This window comes from Lycorma delicatula, chromosome 3 (assembly GCF_047948215.1).
Source record: "Lycorma delicatula isolate Av1 chromosome 3, ASM4794821v1, whole genome shotgun sequence".
In the NCBI taxonomy this organism is placed as follows: Eukaryota; Metazoa; Arthropoda; class Insecta; order Hemiptera; family Fulgoridae; genus Lycorma; species Lycorma delicatula.
In genome coordinates this window covers 134,178,325-134,193,266 of record NC_134457.1, presented here as the reverse complement: position 1 = coordinate 134,193,266, position 14,942 = coordinate 134,178,325, and the positions used below count along the sequence as shown (strand labels likewise).

At 29.7% G+C, this 14,942-nt stretch overlaps 1 protein-coding gene across 3 annotated transcripts in view; it reads right to left on the bottom strand.

Moving 5' to 3' along the window:
* The window catches only part of LOC142322027 (scm-like with four MBT domains protein 2), a 108,717-nt gene that overhangs the window by 68,560 nt on the left and 25,215 nt on the right, over positions 1–14,942 (bottom strand). For 2 of the 3 annotated variants that reach the window (XR_012755766.1, XM_075360625.1), the window contains exon 3: positions 4,163–4,281. Coding sequence is in view for 1 of the 3 variants with exons in the window: in XM_075360625.1 (XP_075216740.1) it covers positions 4,163–4,281 (119 nt within the window). In the remaining 2 variants the exon portion in view is untranslated. Of the gene's footprint in view, positions 1–4,162; positions 4,282–14,942 lie in introns of those variants that run through there. The other variant, XM_075360627.1, reaches the window with a different exon arrangement.

Sequence of the window (14,942 nt, the reverse complement as noted above, 5' to 3'; positions counted from 1 at the left end):
GAACATATTAGAAATATTGGTCTAAGGGTGAAAAAAGGTTTAAGACTCCTGATGTAATAACTCTGAACAATTTAATCATTTCAAAATTTTCGTTAACTTATTTACTCATCGATCGGTGAATAAAATTAACCCAAAAATTATAATTCTTGTGACTAATCAACCTAAATTAATTATATAATAGAAATTTTTTTGTAAATCCTTTTTAATGACATAATTAAGCACTGGTAAAGATTACATATTAATAACTACAACTTTTTGACATTTAAGTACACCACTTAATACTGTAAGAGTCATATTTTTCTTTATCTCCAAAGACCGTATCACAGATGGAAATTACATAGGAAATAAAATGGTGAAAATACTATATTTTTAACCACCTCAAAAAAAGGAGGTTTTCAGTTTGCATCACAATATATTAATTTAATTTTTAAAATAACGGGAAACCACTTCTTTCCTGGTAGATCTATTCTAGTAAAATTACCTAGGTTTATAGACCGACTGGGATTATAATTTAAGACCATTTGAATGAAAAAATGTATTGCAAACTTTTTGCCATGGAGGCCTGCAAAAATCTTAAATGTTCTCAAAAAAGGCTGTATATTCTTTGAGGAGTAATTTGACTCATGTAGAGACAAGTTACCAATAGGGAATTTAGCCTACATGTATGTTACAAGTGGTCATAAATCATTTACAATTCAACTTAACAATCACCTTACATAATGTTCAGTCATTATGCTAACTTTAACTTACCTTAAAAAGTAATATATTTACTAAAATTCTGTGAAGTCTAGTTGTTAAAAACTTCACTTTGACTGCTAAATTATATAATTTTATTTAGTTAATCCAATATTAAAAATTAGGAAAAGTCAATTTCAATTTTGGAAGTTTAACAAAAAAATAATAATTTAGTTTAAGTTACAAGAAATCTTTATACCAATTAAAAATGAAGTATTTCTTATACCTTCGTAAATTATTTTTATACAAAATTTCAGTTTTATAAATTTCTAAAAGCACATGCAAGAACATTATTGGGATGGGTCTTCCCATCCAGCTTAATCACACCCTCCATTATCATTATGGTTCTACCATTTTTGTTTTTTTTCTTTTACTTAAATTACCTCAACTTCTATTTAATTTATAAATACCAAATTTTATATTATTATTGTAATGTTAGGTGATGTCATATTTTCAGTCTTTTTCCTTTCTTTTACAATCTTTTAATTAAATTTGCTTGTGCTTGGTTTTATTTGAACTTTTCTTGTTAAATTTCCCTTCCGATTTTAACTGTTTTTACTCTTTTCAACCTTTTTTATACTTAACAATATTTCTTTAGACTTACAGTTGTTATCTTTTTACATTCTCAGGTACTCAGGTACATTCTTACAAGTAAAATAAGAGGCAAATTTAGTCGTTACATATGGTTTTTAACCTAAAAACATTAAAAAAAAATGGGTCCCAGAACTGTACAACCATTAGTTTTAAAAATATCGGATGTAAAACACAAAAATAGGGGGTAAGAAATAACACATTTTTTGGTTTAACATAAGAAAACTTTGTTATATGGTTAATTTAAGTTGTTTTTTTTTTTTTCAATCAGAAAAGTAAAAATTTAATTCTGAAAAGATTCATGTAAATTATTTAAGAAAAAAATTGAAACAGGATATTGAAATGTAACTTTATTAAAAAACAAAACAGACTGAATTGTGTAAAAAAATTTTAACAGCATAAAATAACTAATTTTGTCCACGAAGTAACAGTTTTTTATCATCCTCAGTTAAATTACACTTGTACAAAATGGAGAAGTTACGGTTTTTAGCAGTATTTTGAGGCGCCCAAGTACAAACACCTACCAAACAAAGAACTGGAGAAATAAAAATATTCAAGTATGTGAATCATTAATTAAATTTTTTTTTGCAGTTTCATTAAAATTTTATCCTATTATTACAACTTTTAAGCATACAGAACAACTTAAGCAAGACAGTGATTTTTGGTTTCGCACTCAAAACAGAACAGAATAATTTTGTTTCAATATCTAGAGTTTATAACTGAAGTACTTTGAATACAAAAGTCTCAATTTATTAATGAATATTATATAGACAATTATGAAAGTGATATAAAAAGCAGCATTTGTTGCAAAAAAAATCACTTAATCCTGCTATAATCATCTACTGCTATAGTAATTAATGTAATAAAATATCTTACAATACTCCTGTAGTTGCATTTATAAATAAATAATTACTTTATATGAGGGTGAATCACATAAACTGGAATTTTTGTTTTATTATTTTTCTGAAGGATAAGAAAAATAATACTGTAATATGTATTTTTATTACAATATTATTTTTCTATATAATTTCCTCTTTTGGAAACACATTTTTCCCAGAGGATAGGTAGCTTTTTGATCCCAATATTGTAAAATGAAGATGGGCATAACATCAACCAATTACACATGAACACTTCAACAGCAGCATTGTCTTCAAATTTCTGTCCTACAAGTGCTTCTTTTAGTGGCCCAAACAAATAATAATCACAGAGCGATAAGTCCAGACTGAACGGAGAATGCTCCAGTGTAGTGCAGTATAAGGATGCAATTTTTTCTTGAATTTGAGCCGCGGTATGGGACCAAACATTGTCGTGAAGCAGAATGACGTCTCAGATTGGAAATTGACGTCTTTTTTGATGTCATGTGAGTTTTGCTTCATCTAAAAATTGGCAGTAGTACACAGAATTCACTGTATGACATTCATGGAGAAAATCAACATGCAAAATTCCTTTGAAATCAAAAAATACTGAGGCCAGAACCTTTCCAACTGATAGTTTTGGCATTTATGGGTGCAGTTTCTCCCTTGTTTCACCACTTCATACTTGCCTGTTTTCGGGGGTGTAATGGTGCACCCAAGTTTCTATGTAGGTCATGATTTGATGCAAAAAAATTCTCCTTCAGCTTGGTAATGACTCAATAACCATTGACACACCTCTAGCCAATACAGCTAGATCACCTTCAGTGAGAAGATGAGGAACTCATCGTGCTGCTACTTTTTTAAATCCAAGATTGCCAGTAATGATTGCCTCAACACTACCGTAGCTTATTCTGATTTCAGAAGCAATTTTTACAACTGATTTGGTCATATATAGCAACGAACCATGAGAACATTTTTAGCAGTAGCACTTCTCCTTGGATGAAGTTGTGACCATTTTCAACTAGTTCTCGCGCTTCCAAAAACTACTTATGTCAATCATACACTTGAGTCTTTTTAAGTGTGTTGTCTGTGAACTGTGCCTAAAGCCTTCTCAAAATTTGGGATGGTTTCACACCTTCTTCCATGAGAGATTTAATAATAATACATTACACAACGCAAAATGATACCTCCTGCTCTGTCATTGTGATACCGACTAGAAAAAAGTAGTGAGCTGGCTTTGTAATAGTGAGATCCCCTCCACGCATCCGCACATACAGCACTGAGAAGCTACGCCCTTCTCCATTAGCTGTGCATCAATGATAACAAAAATTCAGGTTTATGTTTGACTCACCCTCATATACCTCATATATTATAAATTAAACTCAATAAAATTATTTTTAAACATCATCAATTATTTCATTTCTTGAATACTGCTATTCAACTATTAACTCAAAATGGATCCTCATTTTTTTATGTATAAGTAGTTATTCAATTTGATTAGAATTTTTTATTAAACTTCAAACAGAAGTAATTACAATTCAAATCAAATCACAAGCTCTTTTCCTATTCCTTGTTCACAGAACAAAAAAATACTTTTTTTTAGATAATAAAGTTATTCAAAAATGACCAAAAACTAAATAAATAATTTTATAATTTTTTTTTTGCTGGCTCTAAATGCTAATTCTACTTTAATTTAAATAGAATTTTAATAGAAATAGTCAATTACTCTTAAATATTACAAATACCCTCTACAATACAAAAATTTCATTTTCATGAACACACTTATATAAGATTGCTTGGCAGATTTTCAAGATAGCAACCTGTCAAACATAAATCAAATAATACAATCCAGTACTCCAATCTAACATACTCTTTCATCTTACAACATATGTTAAATTAGTACATGATCAGATATTACACAAGATTAAGATTCATCATATATATAAAACAATTTATTTTTACCATAAGAAGGTATAACATACCTTAGAAGTGGACCACAAGCAGTAATAATAGTTGCTACCCAATAATTATTTAAATCATCTTTAAGGGGAACTTCAACTTTCATACCCTCTTGAAATCCACTTTGAAGACTTTTCTCGACCTGGAAATAAGAGTTTTATTTAATGGTTATAAGCATTAAGTATTCTTAAATTCAAAAATAAGGTCAACATTACGATAAAAAAAACCAGCATTAAAACATTCACTAACATAATACAGCCATGTGTTTAGAAATAAAAATGAGTAAAGATAACTAAACTGTAATAACAATATAATATATTAACTCTTTATTAAGATAATGAATGCTTCAACCTACTTATTGTATTGAAAAGATATGAAACATTTGTTTCTCAATTTTTTGAATCAAGTATCAGAATCCAGTTTTATCATTCATTTTGACCAGCTACCTCTCAGATGATACCAAAAAATGACATATTATGCAGTAGGACTGATATATTTCATATGCTTCAAAATTCAATTTTCATTAGTAATTGTAATCAAACAGTTAGCCTGTAATAGCTAAATTTAAATAAATCACTGAATAAATAATTTGCAATCTGCAAAATGCCACACACAACCTAATAAATTTTGTCTAATATTGAAAAAGTCTAACTTTCTCTTTAAAACCCTTACTTAATTATTTTTCATCAATTTTATGCAACTGTGAAAAGGGCACTTCTAAAAATTCTTCTCTTGATTTAAAACAATATTCATAAATATTTCATAGATACATTATTAACGTAAAACTTTCTGATGATAGAAGTTGTGATTATTATTAGATATAATTATAAACACATAAAAACTGTGTTAAGGTATATGGCTCTTACCCATTCTAATATCAGCTATTTAAACAAATATTAAGTGGAAATTTGTAAAGTGTACTAAGAATAAAATTATAAAAAAACTTAACACAACTCCTTTCCCCTCACAAGTGTATACATACAAGTATTGCTACAATGTGATTGTTACAATACAATTCATAAGAAAAGATGTGTATGTTTTTCCCACGCAAGGCTGAGATTAATAATAATTGACCATATATATATATATATATATATATATATATATATATATATATATATATATATTCCATAAATGGAAATTAAAGTTGAAGTACATTCTTATGCTTTTATAATTTGTAAATTTAAAGCACTTTTTAACCTCAGATAAATTTAAGAAACATCAAATTATTTTCTTTTAGTTTGACTAATATACTCTACCTAGATGATTTTAACTGTGAAGACTTCTGCTTACACAACTACTAGTCAGCCATGTTATGTTAATAATTGTCATTTCTAATAAATACATGTTCAACTTTAACATGATTAACATTAAAGGATATCATGGTACACCTGTTTCACAATAGTAAATAATGGCAGGATATCAAGCAATATATTATATAATTTGAGAAGTGTTTTTTATAATGAATCTAACTTGTTTTGATAATTTAAGTCACATCAACTTCTATCATCTTTAGCCAATGCAGAACAAAAACAGCACGCATTAAACTGCAACCTCCCCTAGTTTTCTTAAGACTTACCATGCCAAGACTGTAATGACAGGACCTAGTAGTTAAATTTTTCTTTCATATCTTTCTATAACTTTTGCATGCCAGAATTCTGTGAAGCTAAAGGCGTACACATCTTCACCTTCATTCATTTAATATAGTTAAATTATTATGGTTTCTGTGATTTTTAAACAATTCTTAGATTACTTTGTTAATAAAAATAATCAGAAATAAAATGAATTCTGTCACATTAAACAACACTATACATATTTTCTTTAGTTTTTCTGCATGGAAAAAATAACGAAATTCATTGATATTCTCATATGTTGTTTATTGGCATTCAGTAAAGCCATCATTTGATAGTTCTGAACTGAATAAAAATATTTGTAAAGGTTTTGATGAACAGTAATCAAAACATTAATTTATTTCTAAATAGTGGCAGTTCAGTCAGTATCTGGTGTGAAAATAATAATGCTGAATATCATGCAAAAACAGGATTTTTCCACAACATTTTTCTTTTTACTTCTACTTCCAAATTTATTTATTTTTTTATTTTTTTGATCTGGTAATCCCTTGGAAGATTTTTAAGTGCATTTTCCATATTCTTAAATTCTCTTACAAAGGTAACTAACACTGCAATAACATTGTAGCAATTATACTGCAAAATTATTAATTTGATTTTTGTTTTAAAATCTATCACACATAAGCTGTATTTTAGTAAAATACAATCATGTTTTATTGTGTTTTAAGGAAATATTTTGACTAAATGTCAAATGTTTTGTTCATTATTGAAATTAATTATAAGATTACATTTATTTTACATTGAAAACATGAAATTACAGTTTATCAATACTTTTTAAATGAATTTTGCGCTTTTTAATTCAATAACAAGACTATCTATATACACTTTGACTGATCCTGAAAAATATAAAATAAAAAATTAATTACCTTAATAACTTATAAAAACGTTTTATGAACTTTTGAAATACATCAAAAATTGGTACAGATTGCCCAGACACTTATTGGAACATGGTAAATATTAACTTTGGAGATTTATGGAAATGGGTTCGTTAAATATGGCTTTGGCTGATGGTATTTTAACTAATTACACGGCCTTCAGTTTCCAAGATGCTTTTCGTATGACAGAGAAATATATTAGTCATTCAGAATGATTTAAAATATAAGTTAACATTTATAATTTATGACTAAACACAAATTTAAATTGTTTGTTGATTTTAATTTTTTTTTTAGGCCAAATTTTCACTTTAGCCAATTTAAACAATTTATGATGTCTAAAATGCCATAAGATTTTTACTTTTTATTATATTTAGCATATTTAATTTCTATTTAACATTAAATCAGATATTTATTTATATATATTATACTATTATTAATTGTATTTATTAATATATCATATTTACACTTACAACAAATACTATTCTATTTTAAGTAGAGCATTTCAGTAAATATAAGGTATAAGAAGATTTAACCTCATATAAAACTTATACTTTATCAACCTTATACATACAGTAATTAATATTTCAAGTATCTTCAACATATATCAAGTGAAAATTCATCTTACCTAACCACTAGCAGTAAAATTTATTTTAAATATAAAATGAAAGTGACTCGCACAGAGACTGCCTGCTTGGTAAGAAACTAATGCGTAAGTTGATTACATTTTAATAAAAATGCTTTAAAATAAAAAAATTGAATTATGTATATAAAAACTGTGACTACTGCTTGGCTATTAAAATAGCTGTTTAGAAAATTGACAAAAATATGTGGAATAAGTTGATCAAGTCATAGCTATCAATAGATGGAATACATAATAAATATTACTGAGGACACTGTAGTAAGAAATCATAACTTTATAAACAGAGTACTATGAAATTTAATTTAAAGAGGAAACAAACAAGACCTTGAGCATGTAAAACAACTCAACAAGATAGTGCTTAAAGTATGGAAAAGTCAATTTACAAGATAGAGGGAAATGTAGAAATGACTGATATAACTGAATGATAATTCTTAATCAATAATGCGATATCACTGATTGAAATAATACTGTATACATAAGTGTCCTCCTCTATGAATCATGAGACCTTGCCGTTGGTAGGGGGCTTGAGTGCTCAGGGATACAGAGCAGCTGGACCGAAGGTGCAACCATATCGGAGAGGTATCTGTTGAGAGCCAGACTAAGGAATGATTCCTGAAAGAGGGCAGCAGCTCTTTCAGTAGTTGATAGGGGCGTGAGTCACAATGACTTAAACGGCCAAATCAACATCACTCAGTCCTCTGAGTACTGCGCAGCTGAAAGCAATGGAAAACTACAGCTGTCTTTTTTTTTCCAAGAAAATGTGGCTCTCTGCATTTTCAAAAGCAATAATGGAGGCGCCTTCCTTGGTAAAATATTCCGGAGGTAAAATAGTCCCCCGTTCGGATCTCCGGGTGGGGACTACTAAGGAAGGGGTCACCAGAAAATTAAAAAATAACATTCTACGAGTCGGAGCGTGGAATGTTAGAAGCTTAAAAAAGGTTGGTAGGCTAGAGAATTTAAAAAGGGAAATGGATAGGTTAAACATGGATATAGTAGGAATTAGTGAGCTTCGGTGGGAAGAGGAAGGCGACTTTTGGTCGGGTGACTTTAGAGTAATTAACTCAGCGTCAAATAATGGGCAGGCAGGAGTAGGGTTCGTGATGAACAAGAAGATAGGGAGGAGAGTGGAGTATTTCAAGATGCGTAGCGATAGAGTCATTGTAATAAGGATAAAATCAAAACCTAAACCGACAACGATTGTTAACGTCTATATGCCTACAAGCGCCCATGATGATGATGAGGTAGAATGTGTATACGAAGAGATTGATGAAGCAATTAAACACGTAAAAGGAGATGAAAATTTAATAATAGTTGGAGATTGGAATGCAAGCATTGGAAAAGGCAAGGAAGGAAATATAGTGGGTGAATACGGGCTGGGCAAAAGGAATGAAAGAGGGGACCGACTTATAGAGTTTTGCACGAAGTATAATTTAGTAATTGCCAACACCCACTTTAAAAATCATAATAGAAGAATATACACTTGGAAAAATCCAGGCGATACTGCAAGGTATCAGATAGATTATATCATGGTTAAGCAAAGATTTAGAAATCAACTCGTGGACTGCAAAACTTACCTTGGAGCAGACATTGATAGCGACCATAATTTGGTGATAATGAAATGTAGATTGGGGTTTAAAAACCTGAAGAAAAGATGTCAGATGAATCGGTGGAATTTAGAGAAGCTTGAGGAAGAGGAGGTAAAGAAGATTTTTGAGGAGGACATCGCAAGAGGTCTGAGTAAAAAAGATAAGGTAGAAAATGTAGAAGAAGAATGGGAGAATGTTAAAAAGGAAATTCTTAAATCAGCAGAAGCAAACTTAGGCGGAATAAAGAGAACTGGTAGAAAACCTTGGGTTTCAGACGATATATTGCAGCTGATGGATGAACGTAGAAAATATAAGAATGCTAGTGATGAAGAAAGTAAAAGGAACTATCGGCAATTAAGAAATGCTATAAACAGGAAGTGCAAACTGGCGAAAGAAGAGTGGATTAAGGAAAAGTGTTTAGAAGTGGAAAGAGAAATGAACATTGGTAAAATAGACAGAGCATACAGGAAAGTTAAGGAAAATTTTGGGGTACATAAATTAAAATCTAATAATGTGTTAAACAAAGATGGTACACCTATATATAATACGAAAGGTAAAGTCGATAGATGGGTGGAATATATTGAAGAGTTATACAGAGGAAATGAATTAGAAAATGGTTTTATAGAGGAAGAAGAGGAAGTTGAGGAGGATGAAATGGGAGAAACAATACTGAGATCTGAATTTAAGAGAGCATTAAAAGATTTAAATGGCAGAAAGGCTCCTGGAATAGACGGAATACCTGTAGAATTACTGCACAGTGCAGGTGAGGAAGCGATTGATAGATTATACAAACTGGTGTGTAATATTTATGAAAAAGGGGAATTTCCGTCAGACTTCAAAAAAAGTGTTATAATAATGATATCAAAGAAAGCAGGGGCAGATAAATGTGAAGAATACAGAACAATTAGTTTAACTAGTCATGCATCAAAATAATCTTAACTAGAATTCTATACCGAATAATTGAGAGGAGAGTGGAGGAAGTGTTAGGAGAAGACCAATTTGGTTTCAGGAAAAGTATAGGGACAAGGGAAGCAATTTTAGGACTCAGATTAATAGTAGAAGGAAGATTAAAAAAAAACAAACCAACATACTTGGCGTTTATAGACCTAGAAAAGGCATTCGATAACGTAGACTGGAATAAAATGTTCAGCATTTAAAAAAAATTAGGGTTCAAATACAGAGATAGAAGAACAATTGCTAACATGTACAGGAACCAAACAGCAACAGTAGCAATTGAAGAACATGTCGGAAAGGGAGTCCGACAAGGGTGTTCCCTGTCTCTGTTACTTTTTAATCTTTACATGGAACTAGCAGTTAATGATGTTAAAGAACAATTTTGATTCGGAGTAACAGTACAAGGTGAAAAGATAAAGATGCTACGATTTGCTGATGATATAGTAATTCTAGCCGAGAATAAAAAGGATTTAGAAGAAACAATGAACGGCATAGATGAAGTCCTACGCAAGAACTATCGCATGAAAATAAACAAGAACAAAACAAAAGTAATGAAATGTAGTAGAAATAACAAAGATGGACCACTGAATGTGAAAATAGGAGGAGAAAAGATTATGGAGGTAGAAGAATTTTGTTATTTGGGAAGTAGAATTACTAAAGATAGACGAAGCAGGAGCGATATAAAATGCCGAATAGCACAAGCTAAACGAGCCTTCAGTAAGAAATATAAGTTGTTTACATCAAAAATTAAATTAAATGTCAGGAAAAGATTTTTGAAAGTGTATGTTTGGAGTGTCGCTTTATATGGAAGTGAAACTTGGACAATCGGAGTATCTGAGAAGAAAAGGTTAGAAGCTTTTGAAATGTGGTGCTATAGGAGAATGTTAAAAATCAGATGGGTGGATAAAGTGACAAATGAAGAGGTATTGCGGCAAATAGATGAAGAAAGAAGCATTTGGAAAAATATAGTTAAAAGAAGAGACAGACTTATAGGCCACATACTAAGGCATCCTGGAATAGTCGCTTTAATTTTGGAAGGACAGGTAGAAGGGAAAAATTGTGTAGGCAGGCCACGTTTGGAATATGTAAAACATATTGTTAGGGATGTAGGATGTAGAGGGTATACTGAAATGAAACGACTAGCAGTAGATAGGGAATCTTGGAGAGCTGCATCAAACCAGTCAAATGACTGAATACAAAAAAAAAAAAAAAAAAAAAAACACATAAGTGTAGTACTTTTCAAAAGTAATTCATTTTCAGTGGTTTGACAAACTTTTGTGGGTCCAGTATTTTAAAACAGTAACATATTTTTTTACTACAGTCATCAAATAAATATTTTTCAAGCCAGCCTGTATGTGCCATAGTATTTTGTTTTCAGCAGAATAGTTATCAGACTAGACAAAAAAGTAAAATCATTGATAAAAATTTAAATTACTCATTAACAATTAACTTTGTAAAAGAAATTTCAAATGATAACGTTAATCTTTATATTTAACAAAGTGAAAAATTATAATTTTGATTAACTTCAGTATTTATTTTTATCATTAAAAATGTTTAATTTAGTCAAAATAGATCACAAATTTTTAATTTTCTAGTATATAAACCCACATTACAATTGAAGGCTACAATAATAGTACTTGGGTGATTCAAAAAGGAATTCACAACTTTAAAAGCATATAAAAATTTATTTAGATAACTTACAGATTCAGTTGAGGTCTCATATCATAGCAAAATGTATCAAGTTTTGATTCACTAGTTCACTAGTACTAAATTCAACCACCAAGCACTGTCACCAATGTTGTTAAAAATGGATACATTTACTGGTGCAGAATGTGCTCGCTGTGTGTTTTAGTTTCACAATTTGCAGTCAGCAACTGCAGTTTAATGTAATTTTTGTAGAGCATACGGTAGGGAGCTTCCTAGGCATACAATTTACTCTTGGCACTAAACCTTCATTGAGACAGGTTGTTTTGTAAAACACACAAAATCACCAGGATGTCCTTGAGTCTCTAAGGCTGCTGTGGAACAACTCAGAGAAAGCTATGCATGTAGTCTGAAGAAATCAACTCGAGGTGCATCATGTGGGACTGGCATTCCACTGATTGTTTGACACCTGTTTATTACATAAACAAATGCAATTGAAGCATACAAACTAACCGTGATTCAACACATTACAGTTGACAACAAAGTTGCTCAGCTGCAGTTTTGTGTGAAAATGATGGAAAGAACTGCAGATAAAAATACATTTTTAGATAATGTAATTTTTAGTGATGAGTTAACGTTTCACATCAGTCGTAAGGTGAACACCCATAACTGCTGAATATGGGGTAGCAAAAACTCTCACGAAACTTTCAGGAACATTCATGGCAGCCCTAAGGTCAATGTTTTTGTGCCCTAAGCAAACAGACTGTACAGCTGATTCTTCTTCCAGGAGGCAACCATAAATGGTGTCTTGTTTAGCCACAAGATTTTTTCTTGTGTGGTTTCATTAGATTGGGTTCACTACCACCTTTGCCTGCTGATCTTGTTGAGCTAAGAATTTGAATCAACACTGCAGCTGCAGAGGTAACGCCCGACTTGCTGGCTACAGTTTGGAATAAAATCGACTTCAAGTGGAATATAAGTCGCAATACAAATGGAAGCCATATCGAACCAAAGTAAATGTTGGGTAACAAACTTGATGACAAATTGAATCTGTAAGTTATCTCAATCAATTTTTATATACTTTTAAAGTTGTAAAGTTCTTTTTGAATCACTCGGTATTTCATTGAAAATAGTGCATTGAAAGTTTGGAGGAAGCTGGCAAGTTTTTTTATTTGAATTTAACTCTACTTTTTATATTATCTATAAGTAAAAATAGTACCATTGTTTATTCATTAAAAATTACTACTTTTTCTATATACACTTCATTATATACATAATTCAGAAAACTTATAACAATGGCTACTAACAATTTATTTTTACCATTTATTAGTCTATCTTCTTTCAGCATATTACTTTTTTCTAATTATTAAAAAGAAACGTGATAGTATCTAAAAAATATGAAGGAAATTGAAAGATTTTCTTAAAATTATTCATGATGAGTATAGCTCTTTATGGTAGTGAAACATGGATAATTAAATAGGAAAATCAGAAAGAAAAGAAAATACAATTTTAAAAATGTAGCATTATATGAACTTTTTGAAATTTAGGTGGATTAATAAAATTATAAATCCACTATCTTAAAATATGTTTTAAGATAGAAGAGAAAAATAACCAGACTTAATTAAATTATCAAGAAGAAATTTGTAGAAGGTGAAAACTGTAGAGAAAGACAAAGATTGGAAAACATTAAACATATAATTAGGGATATACAAGTAGAATGTAGTTAATATGTTGAGGTCAGCATACAACAGAATGAATGTTAAATATTATCAAACCAATTACCTGAACTGATATCTAAAAAAAAAACTGAAATTCTATCTTGAAAGCAAACGTTGTGGTGAAATGTTTTGGAAGTGAATTTTGAAGTGAAATATCACTTCATTAAAACAAAACTATATAACATAATAAAAATAAAAAATCTGAAAAAAAGGAAATGTAAAAACAAAGTAAATAATTCTAAATGACTTCAGATAATGATAAAGTTAACTGTATTATTTGAGAGTAGTTGTCAAAAGGTGCAAACAAATAGGATGTCTATTTCAGAACAATAATTCAACATCAACCTTTGAAAGTCCAAGGGTAATGGTAAAAAATTTAATTAAACCAATGATTTGTCTTAATGGTCTAAATCACACAACATCGTACACAGTTAACAGTAAAATTTATGACAATGACAACTGATAATTGCGGCATTGGAATGCGAAAATAACTCCCACTGGTTAAAGATGTGATAAAAGGGACATGTATAGATTAGCAATGAAACAAAGGCATTTTACAGATTACTGTAATAAAAATTTTTACCCAAATAATATATGATAAATGTAATGGATAATTAAATATTCTATTTTATTTTAATAGATATTCAATTTTATTTTTTATCTTCAAAACAATTCTTTGGAACACTAAAATTTAATTTGAACAGACAATTTTTACTAATTAACTGAAAAAACTACAATGATATTAAATTCTTTTACAATTCTATCTATACAATACAGTTCTTCTATCTTGTGAACCGCAAAAACAATTTTTTTTAGATTCCAGTGATTTCTGTTTTAAAAAGTTGTACCATGTCTTCATGCTTACAGAAGATCTGCATGAAACTAATACATTACCTTCCTTGTAGCTCAGCAGTTGCACTGTTCTTAATAAATTGTGTCTTACTTTTGTGCACTAAATCCAGACAGTGTATGATCAGCACATTTGATCATATTAAGTTTGTTTTTCTCAAATTTAGTATATTTGTTTTAATTACTTAAGTATGTTGAGTTGAAAATTTTTATTTGCTATTTCTACAATTTGTTTGTTGTGATATATGTATTAGTTTACTGAAATTAATATTTTTAATATTCATATTATTCCTCTGAACTGTTAAATTGTATTTAAATTCCATTAAATCAAAAAACAAAAAAAAAACACCTAGAACAGAATATTGAAGTAAGACATATCTTACCTTAATTTTTCATTAAAGTACTTTCGCAGATCACGCATCCAATAAAAATTTTTAAATAAAAATACTAAAATAATGAACACTGCATATTAATTTATGCAAGTCCTGCTATCTGTTGCAGTTTTTATAAGATCGTCACCTCCAAACACTGTCTGATAGTTTATCATATTGAAATTTTGTTAGTATTTATAAACAGCGAGTCAAAAGTATAGAAACCCCTCAAAAACTTTAAAATCATTCCAGATAGAATTCTTTAATGTTCAGGATAAGGTATCAGTCAACTACTTTACCTTTTTACAAAAATAAAATTTCAAACCTTTCTTGGGGGGAAGGTTTAGAAAAGCAAACTCAAATATTTTAAATGGTAACACCCTTTGTGTGATTATCATTAAAGATCTCTTTAAGAAAGAAAAATAGTATAAATAAAAAGATGGTACAATGTCTGTACCCAAAATGGCAACAGGATAAAGTTTGGACTTCAAAAAACATTACTTTGATAATTTACAGAACTGTTATCGCAAATAAATAA